The 17,889-nt window shown below is 41.5% G+C and overlaps 1 protein-coding gene across 2 annotated transcripts; it reads right to left on the reverse strand.

Moving 5' to 3' along the window:
- Nucleotides 1-177: 177 nt before the first annotated feature.
- On the reverse strand, nucleotides 178-16,766 carry fli1rs (Fli-1 proto-oncogene, ETS transcription factor-related sequence). Of its 2 annotated transcripts, XM_085801080.1 has the most exons (10): nucleotides 16,606-16,766; nucleotides 9,913-10,118; nucleotides 8,440-8,606; nucleotides 5,892-6,095; nucleotides 5,073-5,156; nucleotides 3,392-3,460; nucleotides 3,220-3,282; nucleotides 1,846-1,893; nucleotides 1,505-1,591; nucleotides 178-1,255 (listed from the first exon to the last, which is right to left on the reverse strand). In XM_085801080.1, the coding sequence occupies exons 1-10, from the start codon at nucleotides 16,621-16,623 to the stop codon at nucleotides 735-737; spliced, it is 1,467 nt and encodes a 488-aa protein (XP_085657206.1). In that variant the 5' UTR covers nucleotides 16,624-16,766; the 3' UTR covers nucleotides 178-734. The 2 variants fall into 2 exon arrangements, with proteins under 2 accessions (XP_085657206.1, XP_085657207.1); XM_085801081.1 differs by lacking the exon at nucleotides 1,505-1,591.
- Between the last annotated feature and the right edge of the window lie 1,123 nt (nucleotides 16,767-17,889).

Genomic DNA, 17,889 nt, shown 5'->3' on the forward strand with positions numbered 1-17,889 from the left:
TGCTGAAACCTCGTGCTCTGAATTTTGAGTGCTGTCCCATTGACAAAAACTGGGTGTGAACACATTAATTAATCAGCTGGTATTAGTCCTCTCACAAATTTAGTAGGCTATCAATCAATTAATACAAATGAAAAAAGAAAAACCCTGAAGAACCTGTAAATGATAACGCCAAAAGCATTTTCAGTTACACGCTTCATTTATTAGCTTTACATCTTGAGTACATGTTAAATTGCTACATGACAGTCATTCTGTACAACTTCTCTTTTACAAATGTCAGTCACATTAAATGTGAAATCTGTTATTTTGACCTGTGTGAAAAGAACAAAACCACTACTATGCTACTAGCACAGGTAAGGGTACAACTTCTGTCTTTACAAGAGGTTACTATCAAACAATGTACTTACAAATGGAGAAAAATAAAACTTGGTTTTAAAACTGTATGACTGTTAATATATTGTCATCAGTGTATTGAGATAAGAAACATTACCAATCCTTTCCATTCAGGAGAGAATTTATTTACCCTCACGTTCTGTCCTTTCTTACGGCCACGATGCAACAAAATGTGACAGACAACTTCATAATGCCCTTATAAAACAGACCGTAGCGTCATATCACCTTCATTTAGACGGGGTTCAGCTCAGGTACATCCTGGATGGTGTGTGTATTAGTTTCTACTAAGCGCTCACTAAGTTTCACTCCCATGTTATCCCGTTCAGGTGTGAAGTGTCCTGTCCTCAGTAGTACGAGCTCAGGTGGGAGTGAGTGGCGGGATGCCTGGTCATGGCTGACCCGGGGTAGATGGGGCTGTTGGAGTTCCAGTATGTCGTCGGAGGGGCGAAAAAGTTGCCGGGGGAGACGGGCATAGGTGTGGGGTGGCCACCCATGAAGTTCATTTTGGGCTGGTGGCTGTGGTAGGGTTGCACGTAAGGCATCTCAGTCTGGTACTTAACAAGCCCGCCTTCTGCTGTGTGGTTCTGGTGTGCCTGCGAGATGCCTTGGAAGTCAAATTTGTAGGCGTAGCGTTTGCCGTGCACCTTAGTCATGATGTTCTTGTCGTAGTAGTACCGCAGAGCGCGGCTCAGCTTGTCGTAGTTCATGTTGGGCTTGCTCTTGCGCTCGCCCCAGCGTTTGGCCACCTCGTCAGGGTCGGTCATTTTGAACTCGCCGTTGGTGCCCTCCCAGGTGATGATGCCAGCGTTGTTGCTGTCAGACAGCAGCTCCAGCAGGAACTGCCACAACTGAATCTGCCCTGAACCTGGAAGGAGCAATGAAGAAGGAGGAGTTGAGGTGAGTGAGACAGAAGCATTACACAGGATGTCATCATCTGTGTGTAATTATCAAGCCATGACCATCATAATTAGCATTAGCATTTTTCCTAAAGGAGAAAAAAACATTCTCGCTCATCTAGATAATTCTAACATCCTGGTAACACATTTTATCACCAAATGTGACCTTTTCACTGTGTGGCTTGGAGGAAGGGTCAGAAAACGGGGCAGAGACCTACCCACAGGCCTGTGAGCGCTGGGGTCAGGCAGCTTGTATGGACTTTGTTTGCCTGTTCGGTTCTTGGATGAGCTGAGGGCTTGGCCTTCTGTGAGGAAACAGCAGGGCAAAGAGTCATTTTGGTGAGAGGGAAGCCAGATTTTATCTCAGCATAAATGCACGTTATGCAATCCTACTGACACAACAGGTGTTGCTTATCATTTTACTTCATTTTGGAAAGTTGAGTGCATATGTGCCAGCCCTTGGTTTCTCTGTTTTCTCTTGTGTTGCCAAAGCAGACAGTGTAAAGGCCTCATTTGTGTCACCCTCGTTGATTTGTCTCGTGGTAGTTCTGGTTCTTACCTGGGTTGGCCAGTCGACTGCTAATGGGCCCTAATGTCTGATATGGGTCTGTGAGGAAGGAAAAGGAAATTAGTATTTTTTTTTAAATATTGTCCATTGCAGGTTATTTAAATTAGGCTACCATAAACATTTTATGTTGTCCAGTTTCATTTTAAATGCCTCAAGATTAGTTTTTTGTTTTTTTGAATATATTATTATTATTACATTACATTCATATTAAGTATATATTTGCCTTTTAGTTCAGTTGAGAGAGACAGGAAATGGGGAGGCAGAGAGAGGGGGAATGACATCTAGTAAAGGGCCACCCGCCGCGGAATTCGAACCGGGGCCGACTGCAGCAAGGACTGTAGCCTCTGCATAGGGGGCATCTGCTCAACCCACTGCCCCACACGGCACCCCGCCTCAAGATTTTTAAAACACTTGTAAAAGCTTGCTGTGACATCACACATGCTGTTATATTGAATCTGTTGTTTAGGACTTGGAACAACCACTTAGTTATTGATGGAGTGAAACATTCAAATCACAGCCCATTTTTCGGTTTTCTCAAGTGAGCGTGACTCATCAAATCCATGTCAAAACAAAACTAGCCCCCCTGCCCCTTCCGACTAGGATTCAGCTAACACCATCAACATTATGTCAGCCTGAATGAAGTAAAACAAAGTGTTTCTTGAGGCTGGTTAATTATTTTTTTAACCATGTCAGCTGCCGCCCAGATTGAAATATCTCAACTTGGACCAAGTTGGACCAACATTATATTTGTAGACGTTCATAAGAGGATGAACCCTACTAACTTTGATCTTCTTGCTCTGTGTTTGACATTTGTTGTTCGTAGTGAAAAAAATTTCACAACTAGATTTTCATGAAATCTGTTGCAGAATAGAAGCGTTGATGAATTGAACATTGATATTTTGTTAGTAATCCAACATTATGGCGATCTTTGGTTTATCAGTTCATCTGATTGCCTATGGCACTGTACTTGTCTATTAATGTAATTGATTTGTTTTAAAAATAAGGTACTAATGACACAAAAACAAAGTTAAATGGTGAACTGTTGGCGACTATAATTGTATAATTAAAATCTGACTGTGGCAGAGAGTGAGAGTACATGTACAACACATGTACTCTCACCCCAGGGTGAAAAGGTGAAAAGTATCAGCACTTGTTAGTTAGTAGTTTGCAAACCTCACTCGTTACATCGTGAGCATTATACCTGTTGACCAGCAACATGTAACGGTACCATTGCCATTGTGAGCCTATTAGCTCCCTGCTGCTAACATGGCTGTAGACTCTGTCTGGCTAATCCATCATTTGTTGACTTTGTAATTAGGACCTAGTTACATTTGAATGAAGTCATGTTTGGTACAAGTGGCATACCTTGCACAATTCTTGGAGCAGGCTCCGAAAGTCTTGTGCTATGTTGGTGCTCCATGGAAGAACCTGAACATAAAAAAACAAAAGACTTGTGTGAGACAGTCTGATCATCAAAATTCATGACCACTGCTGGTTTGTTTCATATCATTCTCTGATTTTTATTGTGTTGTTTTACCTTTAGGGACTGCAGTCATGGTGTTTGCTGGCCAGCTGTTTCTGCGGCTGATCTCATCAAACCCGCTCTCTACAGACACGCACACAAACACATAAACAAGAATGAGGATAAGGCAGTGACAAGCATGTGGCATAAAAAGTCTTTGAAGTGGACAGTGGGACGGGACGGCCACAGGAAGGAAGTCAGTAAAGGGAGACGGAGATGATAAGCGTTTGGGGGTCTGAAGATGACCCACAGTTTCTTGGGTGAGCGTTTTTTGTCTTTCTTTCTTTTTTCAGGCCACCCCTGTTGCCACAAGATTGTGAATTGTGTCCCAGGAGTTGGACCCATACCCCCCATTTCCTGTGCCAGTGCAGCTGTTTCCTTTATGAAACTGGCTGTTGAGTTTTGGACTCATCAAAGTTTTTTTGTCGACTGAGGCCAGTGTTGTGGTAAAGAACCTTTTTAGACCCATACAACTATAAGACACAGGTTCTGAAACTTAACATGTAATTTCTTCATCTCCAAATAATTCAATTTGTATTCATGCCTGAACTCTGAGCTTTTGATTAAATTCCAGAAACGCTCCTGGAGTCTGAAGTGACTCTTGTTTGGCATTATCAAGTCACAAATAATAAGTAGCTAGGGTATCATACAGATATCCTTTTATTGAAGTACAAATGTTGAAGTAAAATTCAACCACTAACAATATATGATATAATTGCACCATTATACATAAAGACCGATGTGTACATAGCACTTTAGTGTTGTAGCTGGTCCAGGTGGAGCTAGTTTTAATCACTTTGTGTACATTTAGCTGGTCAGACCCCTCCAAAGGTTGTCAAGATGAATGAGAGAGATTGCCATATTGATGATTGTAATTGATTCAGGTCTGGAAATATGTGTTCATATTACTGACTTTTCTCTAAATGTTGCTTTTATAAAGTGTGAAATATTGGGCAATGTGACCTCGAGCAGTTATTTAAATGAAACCACCTGAAACGCATAGGGAGGAAATCTCAAAGACACATATGAAAGGACAGCAGCGAGACAGCTGTTGTTTGGTAAGATGTTACAGGCCAAAACCATCAGGAACCCTCAAGTTTCATTTTTGCGCTGGCTTGTAGCCATCAGAAAAATGTAAATGCAGTATACTTTTAAGAAGCACCTGCATGCATGCATGCATGTGACAAGTCTTATAGGGATGCAATTGATGTGTGGTTTTCTAGATGCTTTATCACACAGTATGAGCAGTGCAACACGGCCAACGTCACCAAGATAAACGTGCAGCTTCTTTCTCCTCAGCACAGTTGTGTTGTTGTGGCCTCATTTTGGCCACTTTAAGAATCAACAGCCTGATTTCACAGCAGGTCCCACCCTGACATCCTGTCTGAACTGGGGCTGTGTGTTTTTTTTGTTTTGTTTTTAAACGCAGAAGAAAAAAATATCTATCTTAAATATTTAAATCTTTGTATTTTGCAGCTAAATGTTTTTGACAAAGTTTCAGTTTGGTGGGGGAGGGGAAAACATCATTAATTATTATTTATCAAGTCTTCAACCCTTTAAGGTCAGTTAATCTGCCTCACCCGCTGTGTGGGTGTGGTTTCATCACATTTTCACAGTAACAGTCTTAGCATCAATGCCATCAACTGTCACCAGGTTGTGATTTTAGATGTTGGAGGAGGGGAGTGGAGGATCTCACCTGCTTTCACCTGTAGTCTGGGTTGCTGCTGTTGTGGTGGTGTGTTGTTGGTGGGAGTTGTGGAGTAAGAAAACGTAGGGCTACCTGAAGCAAAGACCACAAGAGAACAATATTACATTGAGTCACAACATTACTTGGGTAACCTGACAAGAAGATGGACATGATCAGACCTCTGACTATATCTTTACAATGCTGTTAATGATCTGTTTCCCGTTTGTAATGGTGATTTACAGAAGCTAAACTGTTGCTTCAGACGCCAGCACGACAAAATGATTGAATGAGGCCAAACACAGGAAACTTGTGCTGACGAAAAGGGAACCGTGGTCACAATTTAGAGAGAAGGCAAAGAATGTGTTTAACAACAGGACAAAGTTCAAATGACATCACGTCTCTGTAGCCACCACATCATGAGCGCACTCAAGGTGTTTTTATTATTTTGTCCATATCCTCAACTGATGTAGTGCATGTGAGTGTCACTAATCAAATTATGAAATAAATGACAGGGGATGAGCATATGCCCCATACAGACATACACATTTGTATGCCATATTTCTGACCAACAGCCAGAGGAAGATACCAAAATAAAGTAAAAATCCAAGGAAATAAAATCAAGTCAAATAAAAATCTTAAAAAGCAGAAATTTGTCTTCAGGTCACCTTAAATCCTCATGTCTCATTTTATTTCTGGCCCTGGCTTCATACATGCAGGTGAAATACTTTGGGCCGCAGGACAATGAAAACTTTTCACATTGTTGAAACCTGACAGACGGCGAGAACCAAACAATAACGAGAGAGATCTCAGGCACGAGGCGAGCCTTACTCTGCCGGAGGTAATTGAGGTGCGAGAGCAGGATGTCTGCATTGTAGGCCGACGTGAGACGCATCATGTCGTCCTTGGTCATTTTGCACAGGGCCTTGCCGTCCAGCGATTGGAAGAGCATGACGTCCACCTCCTCCAGGACGTACTCCTTGATGGCCCAGTCCAGCCACTGCCGCACGTGATCTTGTGTCCAAACCTCAGGATCTGACATCAGAAAGGAAGAGGGAGTAGAGTATAGCTCAGATTATCAGAAAATACACAGATTTAATGTCTCTGTGTTGTGGAGTAAATTATTTTATGGCTGTGTAGACTTCATACGGAACTGAACTTTAATGTAAAGCTTAGATTGAGAGGAACGCTGTGTATATTTTCTGGCTTGAAAAAGATGTCACAAACAGGAAGTTGTAGACATTACAGGTGGAGGAGTCATACAGAAATTAACATAAATAACTGTGGTCAAACTGATAACATTTGCATAATGGATTTCCTGTGCAAAGAGACTGAGAAGAAACATCCTGTATAGGATTTAAAAATGTAAGTGTTAATGCAGAATCATTTCCACTCTTGTTTTGCAAATCCCTCTTTGTTAGAATTGTGCTACTTCCCCCTGGTTCATTTAAAATCTGCATTTTGATCATTAAAAGACTTTCTAATACACATTTACATGCATGTACTCATCATTACAGTGTTTTTTGTTCTGTTTTTTTACCAGTGTATCTTATCTCAAGTATCAGACTTGTAAGCTTTTGGTAACCAGTCATTTTCGGTTCAAATTGATCTCCAAGTCCTGGCACTGCACTAAAATCTGAGTCAGGAAGGTAAACTCATTTCCAGTAGCAAACAATGACCGCGCTGTGGCTTGCCCGTAACATTATGCAGGAGCTGCAGTCGTGAACAGAGGCCACACACCACACCCTCGAGTCCTGATTGTCCTTGGTTAACACATGTTGCCGTGATGCAATATCCATGAATTATAAAGCAGGACGGCTCGGTTCTAGTGACTCATTGACGAATCTCGTCGGGTTCTATTGAAGTGAGTTTTGAATCGTCCACTGCGGCTCTCAGAGGTGGCATCCCCGCAGACTGTGACTCACCGAAACACTCAACTTTGAGTTGCTCAGCTAATTAGTCTCATGGGATAGTGACAGTGTGGGAAGTGTACAAGATGGAAAATTTAAAATATGTCATCGGTCGGTTTTTAGGTGGCCAAACTAATGATTCGTGACGAGGATGAAATGAACTAGATACAGCAGGTAGGCTAGTCTAAACATCACTATGACTACTCAGATCGTGACACATAACGTACACATGTCTGTGCTTTTCCTCAGAAAAGAGAAGGACATCTACCGCCTGTATTTTGTTTTGGCTGATAACAGCGTCTTTCAGGATGGATCATTTGCCAAAGCAAATGGGCGCCAGCATTTCAGAAATGAGGTCTTTTTGACTTCTAATGACTTCGATCTCCAGTGCAAGGAATTATTTTGGGTGTGTGTGGGTGGACAAACTTTACTTTGAATTGTCCGTAAAGCAATGACACATTCATCCTGTTTAATTAGGTCAAAATTCAACTGAAGGATATTCTTTTCTGTGTTTTAAAGACTGAGCTCATTGTTTTTTTGTTAACAAAAAGACCAAAACCAGATGATGTAGATCTATTTTATGCACTTTGTTTTTATACACGTTTTAGCCATTAATATTAGCAAGACTTTTAGATATATATTTTAAAGGTACTGTTTGTATATTTATTTATTTGGTGTATTTATTGTCATGGTGTTGTTTGAAAGAATGTATGCATGGGCTGCTGGCACCAAGAACTTCCTTTGGGATTAATTAATTAAGTTTATTCAGTTCAACTCAATTCAATTCAAGATGTTGGTATCTTCTCTAAATTTTCTCTGATGTCTATGCCTGTCACAGCCACAACTCAAATCTCTTAAAATGGATCACAAATATTGTTTCTTTTTTTTTTTCTTTTTTTTTTTTAAAGATGTAAACTTCCTAAAACTGCTGAGCACTGAAGCTCTTACTCAACTTGAGCATTTAGTATGAGTGCTGGGGCTTTTTTTTTCTTCTTTTTTTTAAATTTGGATTAATATGAATATACATTAGTGCTGCTGGTTCAGCATCACTGCTGGTTTTTGTCTTGTTATGGTGCAAATCAGTACTGTGAGTTGTGTGATGAATCCTTTTTGCATTGTAATATCTAAAAGTCAAGCAAGCTGTTGAGAAGTGAAAAAAAAAAGTCATCCACAGCAGCTTGTCACACATTTACACTTGACTTCACACTTCACACAACAGCTGATACCTGCTATTGTTTTTAGCTGAAGCACTGCAGAATTGTTGCACTTGATGGTGTTGGCGATGCTGCTGATTAGAGGAAGAAGAATGAGATACACAAACACATGCTGTGCCCATCTCTGATTCAGTTATTGATATTGCACAAGCCGAGCGTGTGCCAGCTGCTGTTGAGAAACTGTCTTGTGACGGGGGACGGTCCTGTGCTGGTGGCGGAGGCTGACTGCCAGCTCGTGTCAGTGTGTGGGCTCACCTGCAGGCACGATGACCCTCTTCTCCTCCGTGGTGCTGCTGGGTGGGGTGGTGGTCTGGGGACTGACACGAGGCTCCATGTACGTGGCCTGGTACGGCATTGGGCCCCCGTCGTTACTCATGTGTCTGGAGCGTTTGGTGACGCTGCAGTCCACAGGGGACTCGCGGCTAAATGGACAAGAGAAAACATTGTGATTGTGTGAAGTGATCATTATCAATATAAGTTCTGTTTATCTAACGGTGTCATTTCAAGTGAGGTGATTATGTGGCTGCTAATCTCTGGCAGTGGAGTGTAGATTTCAGTTTCTATGGGGGGTAAGTGTATTTCCTCTTGCAGTAGTTGTTAATATCTGTAGTTGACAGGTTATAAATTTAGGCCCAAACTGTTTCTAAAGCAAAAGGTTTCCAGTGAATCTGAGCGGGGCTGTGTTGGTGGTGGTAGCCAGCAGCTCTGTTTAAGGTCAACTTCACATTAGTGGTGTCACACATCAAATTAAAATAGTCTGCAGCACAGAAACTATAGATCAGTCATTGGTAAATATTTACACCCAGTACCTGCCACACCTAGCTACAACCACAGATATTAAAAGCTATTTGCAATGACTTGTGTTTATAGCTCAGATTATAGATAGCTCAGATCCTTTACACGCAACAATGTCAACATAGGCTACTCTTACAATTACAATCCCTCCATTCAAAACCCAACACAAGTAAAAGTGCATAAGTGTTTTCACGTAAGTCCAAGTAAAAGTATACTTGCCAAAATAATATATAAAGCAGTTAATGTAAATATTAGATAGTTAACACAAATTAATCCAATATTTACATATAAGATAATATTAATATTTACAGTTTATGTAAATATTAGATAGTTAACACTGCATCAATGTGTTGTAGATGGTAAAACTAGTAGTAGTATTTCAGATAAATAATGATCAAACCCAGGGCTCCTCCAGGGGGACAGATAATAATTACAGATAATTAGATAAACAGTAACGTTAAACTATCTGACGATGCAAATCTGTGTTTTTTTCCCCCATTTTACTACTTGGATAACTTGCATCGTTACTTAAAAGAAAGTGGATCATGTCTTTGTGTGTGTTTTTGTTTAATCTTACTTGAAAAATGAATTCAATGTCATTTAAATGTAGTGGAGGAAAAATACATTTCCTTTAATAATATGTGAATGTAAAATAAAAGACTAGTAAATTTAACCTAAGTACAATATTTAAGTAAATATTTAATTATTTCCCACCACAGATGATGTGTAATCCTTCAGTTTAAATGCCATATTTAGAATTCAGATATTTCCACCTATCACTATGATGACACAGCGTTTGGTAAGTGAGGAATAAACAAATATTTTTAGGGTCTGGGGAAAAACCTGACTGTTGACATGGACCGTAAAAAAGATCCAGTCAGACGAAGCGGGAACCTGCTCTCCCCTGTGGCCCCCCGGCTGCTCCTGACTCACCTGGTTCCATTGACGTGTTCGCCTCTCTTCCCGGCGTTTGGTGCCGCTGACCCCACCCACTCTGGCTCGCCGGGCTCGGGACTCTGCTTGGAGGCCTGGCTGAAACCGCCGGGCGACGTCATCTCGGTCTTCATGTGCATGGCCGGGGCTGCGGGGAAGGGCGGCTCGAAAATGGGCTGATCCTCACTCACCACGGACAGCGCTTCCTGTCCAACAGAGCCACAGGGGTCAGTGTCTGCCGTTAATGTGCCAGGTCACAACCTGTGGAAACTGCTTTTCTTTTTTCCATACACAGTTTATTCCACCTTGGATGCATCAGTAAACACAAACAGAAGTCAAACCTCAGTAGGTAAAACAACAATAATACATGTTATTGTTTCTACAGCAGGTCCACAGATCTCCATTTGCATTTTCCTATTTAAATATTCCATAAACTGATTGTGATTGTATAAACTCAGTGGGTTTTGTACTAGTTGGGAACATTACTTGTTTATAACCCTGTGATTGGTTCAACTTTCAATGTGTGTTTAATCTCCACAGCCAGACAGGCAGGAGGTTTTTCAAACCACCAAGTACAAGTATACAACAAGTGTGTGAAGGCTGGCTAATCTCAAAGATCAGCAACTTCAGCCACAGTTTTATTTTGTCGTTAGAATTGGGGTTGTGAGTTGAGGGGGAGGTGTGGGAGCTCAAGGTGGAGTCTAATCGAGATTTTACTCCGTCTTCCTGTGTTTAGCACCTTCAGCGAGGCCTCACAATCAACCCAAGATGGCACTTCTCATCTCACGCAAAGACTGGACCTGTTGTTCTGTCGGCCACTCGGTCGAGCGCGTGCGTGCGCAATGCGACCGCAGCCGTCTAAGTGGGTGCAAGTGCGTGTTTGTTTAGAGGAGCCGAGCATTGTCTTTGGGCCTCGTACGTCAGTGCCGTGCTTTGTCAGTGGCCTACAGGAAACCTGGCCACCATGTGCGGAGGAACCTTTTGGCACAGGCCAGCAGAGAGGAAATGGTGGAGGAGGGGGGCACAATGTAAAAATGTGGGTCATTTTAACGCTGGAAAACAACACTGAAGGCCTGTGGAGAGGGGGTCGGGTTCACTGGATAGCAAGAAGAGAGAAAAGAGCACAGCCTTGATTGAAGAGCCGCCTTTGCATTGTTTTTGTTTTCTCTTTCCTTTTTTTTTTCTTTGCCTGGGTGTGTGTGTATGTGTGTGTTTTTTTTTTTAGCTCAATTGTTACTTGAGCATTGTCAACCACATCTTAATGCATGGCACACAGTTTGGCATTTCCTTGAAGCTGCAGAGAAACTGATACAGAAGTCAGCAGTGCATGTGGGGTCTCACTCAGTAACCTGCTGCTGCTGTCTGTAGGCTACGCCCATTTTTGAAGCAAGCAGAGGAAAAAAGCTTTTTTCTTTTTTTTTGTAGAAATGAAATGAGATGAAGCCGGATTTTGCCTCAAGACACAAAAGATTCAGCATTTAGCTCCTGTGACACATCGACTGACTGACTCATTTCAAAACAAAGTGTCACTGTAGCAGAATCAGAGTTGTCAGCTTTAACCCATGCATTCTTATTCTGGTGCCTACATTACCCACAATGCAACATGGCCATGAAAAGAGCTCACTAAAGCGACGTCGTTTGAGGCTGTTAACAAGACTTCACACATCAGCTCCCTCTGGAGCCACAGAGGTGTTGAGGCATCTTCTTTTTTTTTCTTACTTTTTTTAAACATGTGCACTGGAAACACACTGTGATGTCACAAACTGGTTGAGTTCTCCTGCAAATGTTCAGAGCTGTTACATTTCATTTTGTAAATTAACGGCTCGACATGAAGTTGATGTTACAGTTTCAGATGATGAAATCTGATTCTGCATGCTGGTTTGATGCTGAGGTTTGATGATAACAATAATAACAGGCTAATAATAATTTTAAAAAACTCATGTCATTCAAAAAAAACACTTTGCATGTGTCCGGTGTATTCAGCAGGACTTCAATTACTCTCTGCTCAGCTTTCTTTTGACCACACTCCCTGTTTTCTTCTTCAGCTGATTGGTCTTCCTCTGACTCTTCAGAGGCCCGTCCCTCCGTGCAGAAGTGAAACAGTCGGCTGAAAGTGGGATAAAACAGGCTGTCGACAGCACATTTTCATGAGAATGCAAGATAATGTGCACTTAGATCTCATGGTCGAGGGCCATTTTCTTCCTTTTTTTGTTTGTTTTTTGTGCTCAACAAAACTGTTGATGAACTGTTGATGTTATCGTGACCGTGAGCCGCTCGTCACATTCAGTTTTCAGCGCAGTACATTGAGTGACAAGCTCATGCTTTCACAACCACAAACACACACTCCCGCTCTTTCTTTATCTTCCCCTTGAGCTCTCTCTCTCTCTCTCTCTCTCTCTCTCCACCCTCTGCACACTGATACAAATATACCAAAATGTGGCCTGACCGCTAATGCCACAACTGACTTCCTGTTCAGTATGTTTCAGCCTGTTGCTCAGTGACACAAAACAACTTTTAAAAACACAACCTTCTTGAAGCTGACATTGCCTCGTGCCTCGATGTCCTAAAAATTTACACCGGCCTTGATCAGCTTGATAGTAAACACTCTCTTCACTCACTGCGAGAGCACAAACCGACTCCTGTATGGAAACTTTAGACGTGGCTTTAAGTTAGCAGCTCTTGCAGGTTGCATCATGCACTCTTGCTCAAACCCAAGAGCTTGTTTACGACAGCGAAGCGCATCCTTCTTAAATCTTTTAAAGAATAACACGTTAGATTCGCAGTTTAACCACAGGAAAACACCAAAATCCAACAAAAATGTTTTTTCTTTGATTCCCCAACCTGAAAGCTGCGCTTCATATTAAATGTAGATGTTGGAGCGGCTTCATTCTTGTTTAAATGCAAATCCGGAGTCTTAGTCCTATTGCTTTTATCTTGCATGTATTTTATCTGTTTTGTTGTAAGAGTTTCTGTGCGTTCTTAATTGTTGCAACTTTATGCTGCTGTCTTGGCCAGGCTTCCCTTGGAAAAGAGGTCATTGGGTAACACTTTATAATAAGTACACACTATTAATCATTAGTTAAGCATTAAATACTGAATTCATCATTTATAACACATGAATACTCATTAGTATGTAGTTTATAGTTAAAAATGTTTTACTCATCATTTATAAGAACTAACTGTATTTATAAACTACATACTAATGAGTGTTCATGCAAATGAAGAATTCAGTATTTAATAATGCTTAACTAATGATTAATAGTGTGTACTTATTATAAAGTTAGCATGTCATTGTATCTCAATGGGACCGACCAGGTTAAAATAAAGGCAAAGTAAATGTATCTACCTTATTTCTTAACATTGAGACAAGGTGTTAGTGATGTTGTGAATCAGCAACCAGAGCGCTGTTTGACCTCTGCATTTACTCTGTCCATAGTGAAACCTAAGGAGCAATGAGCAGGTCACTTGCTCAACAGCACTACAGTAACAGACGCAGAGAGAGAGGGAAGTACTGTTCACTTCCATTCCCTCCCTTGGTTTCTATTTCTTCCTGCCAGCCACGGATTCAACCAGCAACCTCTCAGACCCAGTCTCTCTTGTCTAACCTCCTCAAGCAGCACACCCTGAACTGAAACCCTGCTGCAGGAAAATGAGTCAAGTAATGCACTTTTCTGTCTCTTTGCTGAAGCTGAAACTTTGACAACCAAGTCAGACGACTAAAGCTGCAACTAACCATTGTGGCTTTAATGTATGACTCTCTGTTGATCCTCTGGTCTGTATAGGAAACATCAGAAAACTGTGCGACAATGCATGTGAATCCTTCAGAGACAAATGTGACGTCATCAAATGTTTTGTTTTCTCTGACTGACAATTAAAACCAGGAAGAAATTCAGCTGGTTGAGCACCCATTCTTATATTTAAGGATAAAAATGTTTGCTTAAAAGTGACTTGCATGACTAATCAGTCATAGAACTGATCAATATATTATATTGAATGACTTGACTATTTAAATTCAATTTATAACCTAAAAATCAATGCAAGAAAAATGGGTAGGCTCACAGGATATGAAAGCAGAGAAATCCATTTCTGTGAGATTTTCCTCAGCCTGTCTTTTCATGTTTTGTATGACTCAATGTGTCATTTTACATTTGTGTGTAGCCTACCTTTTTTTTTTTTTTTTGAAGTGAAAGCAGATTATTTTTGGCTCATTACAAACCAGAGGAGCTAAAACTTGCAACCTGTGATGTGATGAACTGCCTCTTTGTATCTTTAAAGGTGGAAATCATCACTTGTCAATTTTTGGAGACTAGTGAATAGTGACACATTTTATTCCCATACACCTACAGTAGGGTGCCCTGTAGTGTTAGTGGTAATCCACGCTGTTTTGGTCATCCTGAAACTTGTGTCTGTTGTGGAGTGAAACTTTAGAGACGGATACTGAACATGTCTGACTTTTAAAAGCAGTGCCACTCTCACTGTGTGTGCAGAAATTCTTTGAAGAGGGTAAAAGTTGCAGCCGCCTAATGATTTGTGGGAACTACATGCTTTTTTTTTTTGGAAATGAAACCGTTTTGTTTCACTGACCTCCTGTTTACATTTGGCTCTACCACAAAAGACTCCAAATACTAAGCTGTTTTTTGATTATAAGTGTCAAGGCTACATGGGAGGGTATCTGAACGAATTAACAACCCATGTTCAGCTCAGACATAAAACAAGGTGTAGCCTACAATAACAGCCCAGAGAGAGAGAGAGAGAGAGTTGTGCAAAGGCAGGCCTCTGTGTCCTCGCCGTGTCTGAGGCAAGTGACAGAAAGCAGAAGTAAAAGTTAAGGCAAGCTGATTTTGCAAAGGCCTGAGCAGCTGCGCTTCTGTGCGACACAAACAACGGTGCGGTTTTCACAGCTCGGAGGAGGCTGGCAGCACGCGGGCCTCAGCAGGCCGCGCGCGCACAGCCAGGCCGCGCACAGAGCTGCTCAGCCCGCAGCAGCGCAGTGAGAACGGACAGTGTAGGGTTAAAAACACTGCAGCGCCTGGGTTTGTCCAACTTTCTGGAGAGGGGTTTGTTGCTTCTTTTTTTTTAGGTGTTTTTTTTTCGGTCCAGGGAACGGAAATGTGTGCGGAAAGTCTGAGGTTTGAGACAGGAAGCCTGTTGAGTTAAGATAACGACACCTGACAAGTGCTCCCGTTTGCAGCTATAAATTACACTTAAAATAACCTCAAACGCACAATCTGCTGCGACAGAGGTTCAAGAGAATAATCATCTAAATATGAATATTAATGATAATAATAATGAGCAGGCTTTACCAACGAAGAGTCACATTTCTGTTCCAACATTAAAACACTAAATGATTTCTGAGGGTGACTGGTGAAGTTTTAGTTTAAAGGCGTCCTCGTGCTGAACCTCATTGTACTGCACTGCCCTTAATGTCATAGAAAAATTGTAACCTAATCTATAGCCTATTTTCTTCAAAACGCCCCACTGTGTGTATAAATATAAATATATTGGAAGCGAAACAAGAGAGAAACGAGCAGCTACAAATATAAGTTCCTCAATCTGAGGCCTGTATTTTTTTTAAAGCCTTAACTGCCTTTTTTTTCGTTTTTTCTGGCACCCGGTTGAATCCCATTCACATTCATTCTGGTTCAAATATACACGTAATTCGTAATAATAACTTTTTTTAACAAGTTGAAGAAAATCGATGTTGATGTTTGCATCGATATTTGGAGAAATAACTGAAAAAGTTGCGAGAATACGTCGCAGCAGAAATATTTAAACAAGTAGGACAAATCAAATAAGAGCCTGTCTAGGCCTAAATGTGACAAATCAGGCGCGCATTCGTTAAAAAAGTCTGAATATACACTTGAGGCCTGCATCAGCACTTTAAAACGGGTTTGCCTTTTCCCTCCGTTGCGCATTTCTTTTCTTCTTCTTTTTAAAAAATATCTAAAAAGCGGTTGTCGATTTGAATGTTGGACGTGGAGGCCTGTTGGGTTTTTTTTTTTTTGCCTTTCTTGGAAGAGAGGCTGTGGAAACAATACCCGGTGGTTGCGGTGGTCGGGAGGAGATGAACAGGTGTAAGCTGTAACAGTGTGAAATGTGAAATACCGGTGATGTGACGGAGAGGGTCCCCCTGCTCTCTGAGAGCGGCTCTGTCTGTCTCCACGTCGGTCCATGGCGCCCTCAGGGACACCTGCCTTGTGCGCACCAATAAAATCCTGCATCTCCTCATTAATTTAGACTTGGTTAAAAAAAAAAAAAAAAAAAAAGACAACGTTTGCGGCCCTGCTAGCGGCTCGGTAATTTCACTTTCTGCACCTTGTGATTTTCTTTTAGTTGGTTGCTGTTGCGGTTCCGTGAGCAGCGCGAGAGGAGCTCGATTAAACAAAGCAATTAAGAAAAAAAGAAAAGAAAACGAAAGCCGTGCGTTTGGAAATCTTCCTTTACGCGTCTAACCGGCCACCAATTAGTGTTTTTATCTGAGTGTAAAGATGGTAGTGGTTAGTTGTGTTATTATAGAGCCGACATACAACCACGAACGGGAAGGAAGAGGAAATTTTGTACAAGAAGGAAAGAGTGGGGAGCTCGCATCACCGCCTTGACTCTCTCACTCAGCAGCAGACTCAGCGCTGGTGTGGGTGGCCGCCTGTCATGTTACCCGCCGGCAGCAGCGTTAGAAACGAATCAAACACTCACCTTTATCGTACAGTCCATTGCAGCAGCCTCGCGCTCTTTGTCATTTAGTCGTTTTTGTCAATGTAAACAGCCAATTTAGCCTCTAACCTCACTTCAATTCATGCACGGGTGCATTGGCTCTATGGCGCAAACCATTTCAGTTACAATTTTTTTTTGCTCACAGACCATAACCGGATGGCAGGTTTTTTTTCTCTCTCTCTCTCTCTCTCTCTCTCTCTCTCTCTCTCTCTCTCTCTCTCTCTCTCTCTCTAAATTGGGAAGTGAAGTCACACTAAACACTGAAAGCATGAAGCTGCTTCTCATGAGCACTTTCTGCTCAGAAAGAAAAACAAAACAAAAAGCTTTCTAGTTTGTTTGTGTGTTTGTGTATGTGTGTGTCTGTTGAATTAAAGCCTAGTTGTACTGGAGCTGGTGTTGTACCAGGTCAGAGCCCATTAAACTCACTATGAAACTACAGATTACTTATTATTGAACCACAGTGAAAATGAAAATGAAAAGGGTCATCACAATATAGTTTTTGTGGGTCTCAAACCCTGTTGAAATGTTGTGTTCTAATGATGATGATAATAATAACAAAAAACATCTCTAAAGCAGAGAAAATCAACATTAATATACAGGCCCTAGTTCTCTTTGATCTAAATCATGGGGTCAAAAGCTGGCACCAAATAAGATGAAAATACCAAGTCTGTTGGACATGGAAATAGGAGAGGCAGTAGATGTTTTGTTAAAAGAAAAATATCTGTAGGCTAAAACTGTTACATCAAGTAAGCAGAGCAGTGTGGCCTGCAGCTTGTTTTATCGTCTGTCCTTTTGTTATTGCATGTCCATGTCTATTGTGGAGTCCAAGGGTTAGGGTGATGCTGAGACCAGCAGGACTCCTTGTTCCTCTGGTGCCTGTGGACAGATCCGTCCCCGTGTCTCCACCCGTGGTTGAGGTTGATGTGAGTTTGGGACCGATCAGATTCTTCTCTCAGGATGTTGCAGCATAAGTAGCCTGATAATTTCTTCAGCAAGGGATCAAAATAAATGAAGCAGAACCACAGATACTGTCCTTCATATTCCAAACATGCATCTTCCTTGTCACAACCTGGGGCCTTCATTACCCACAATGCAACATATATAGCCTATATAGTGGGGATGGGGAGTATGGGCTGCAGTGGGTTTTCTGGTGAACTCAATTCTCTCCGCCTGCAGATGCTTTTCATTGTCAGATTTGTACTCTGCAGATGTTTGTGTGTATTTTGTACCAATGCAACAACAACAAAACTTTATTTTTTTAAATTA

This window comes from Trachurus japonicus, chromosome 16, assembly GCF_045865225.1.
Source record: "Trachurus japonicus isolate A0001 chromosome 16, Traja_1.0".
NCBI lineage: Eukaryota > Metazoa > Chordata > Actinopteri > Carangiformes > Carangidae > Trachurus > Trachurus japonicus.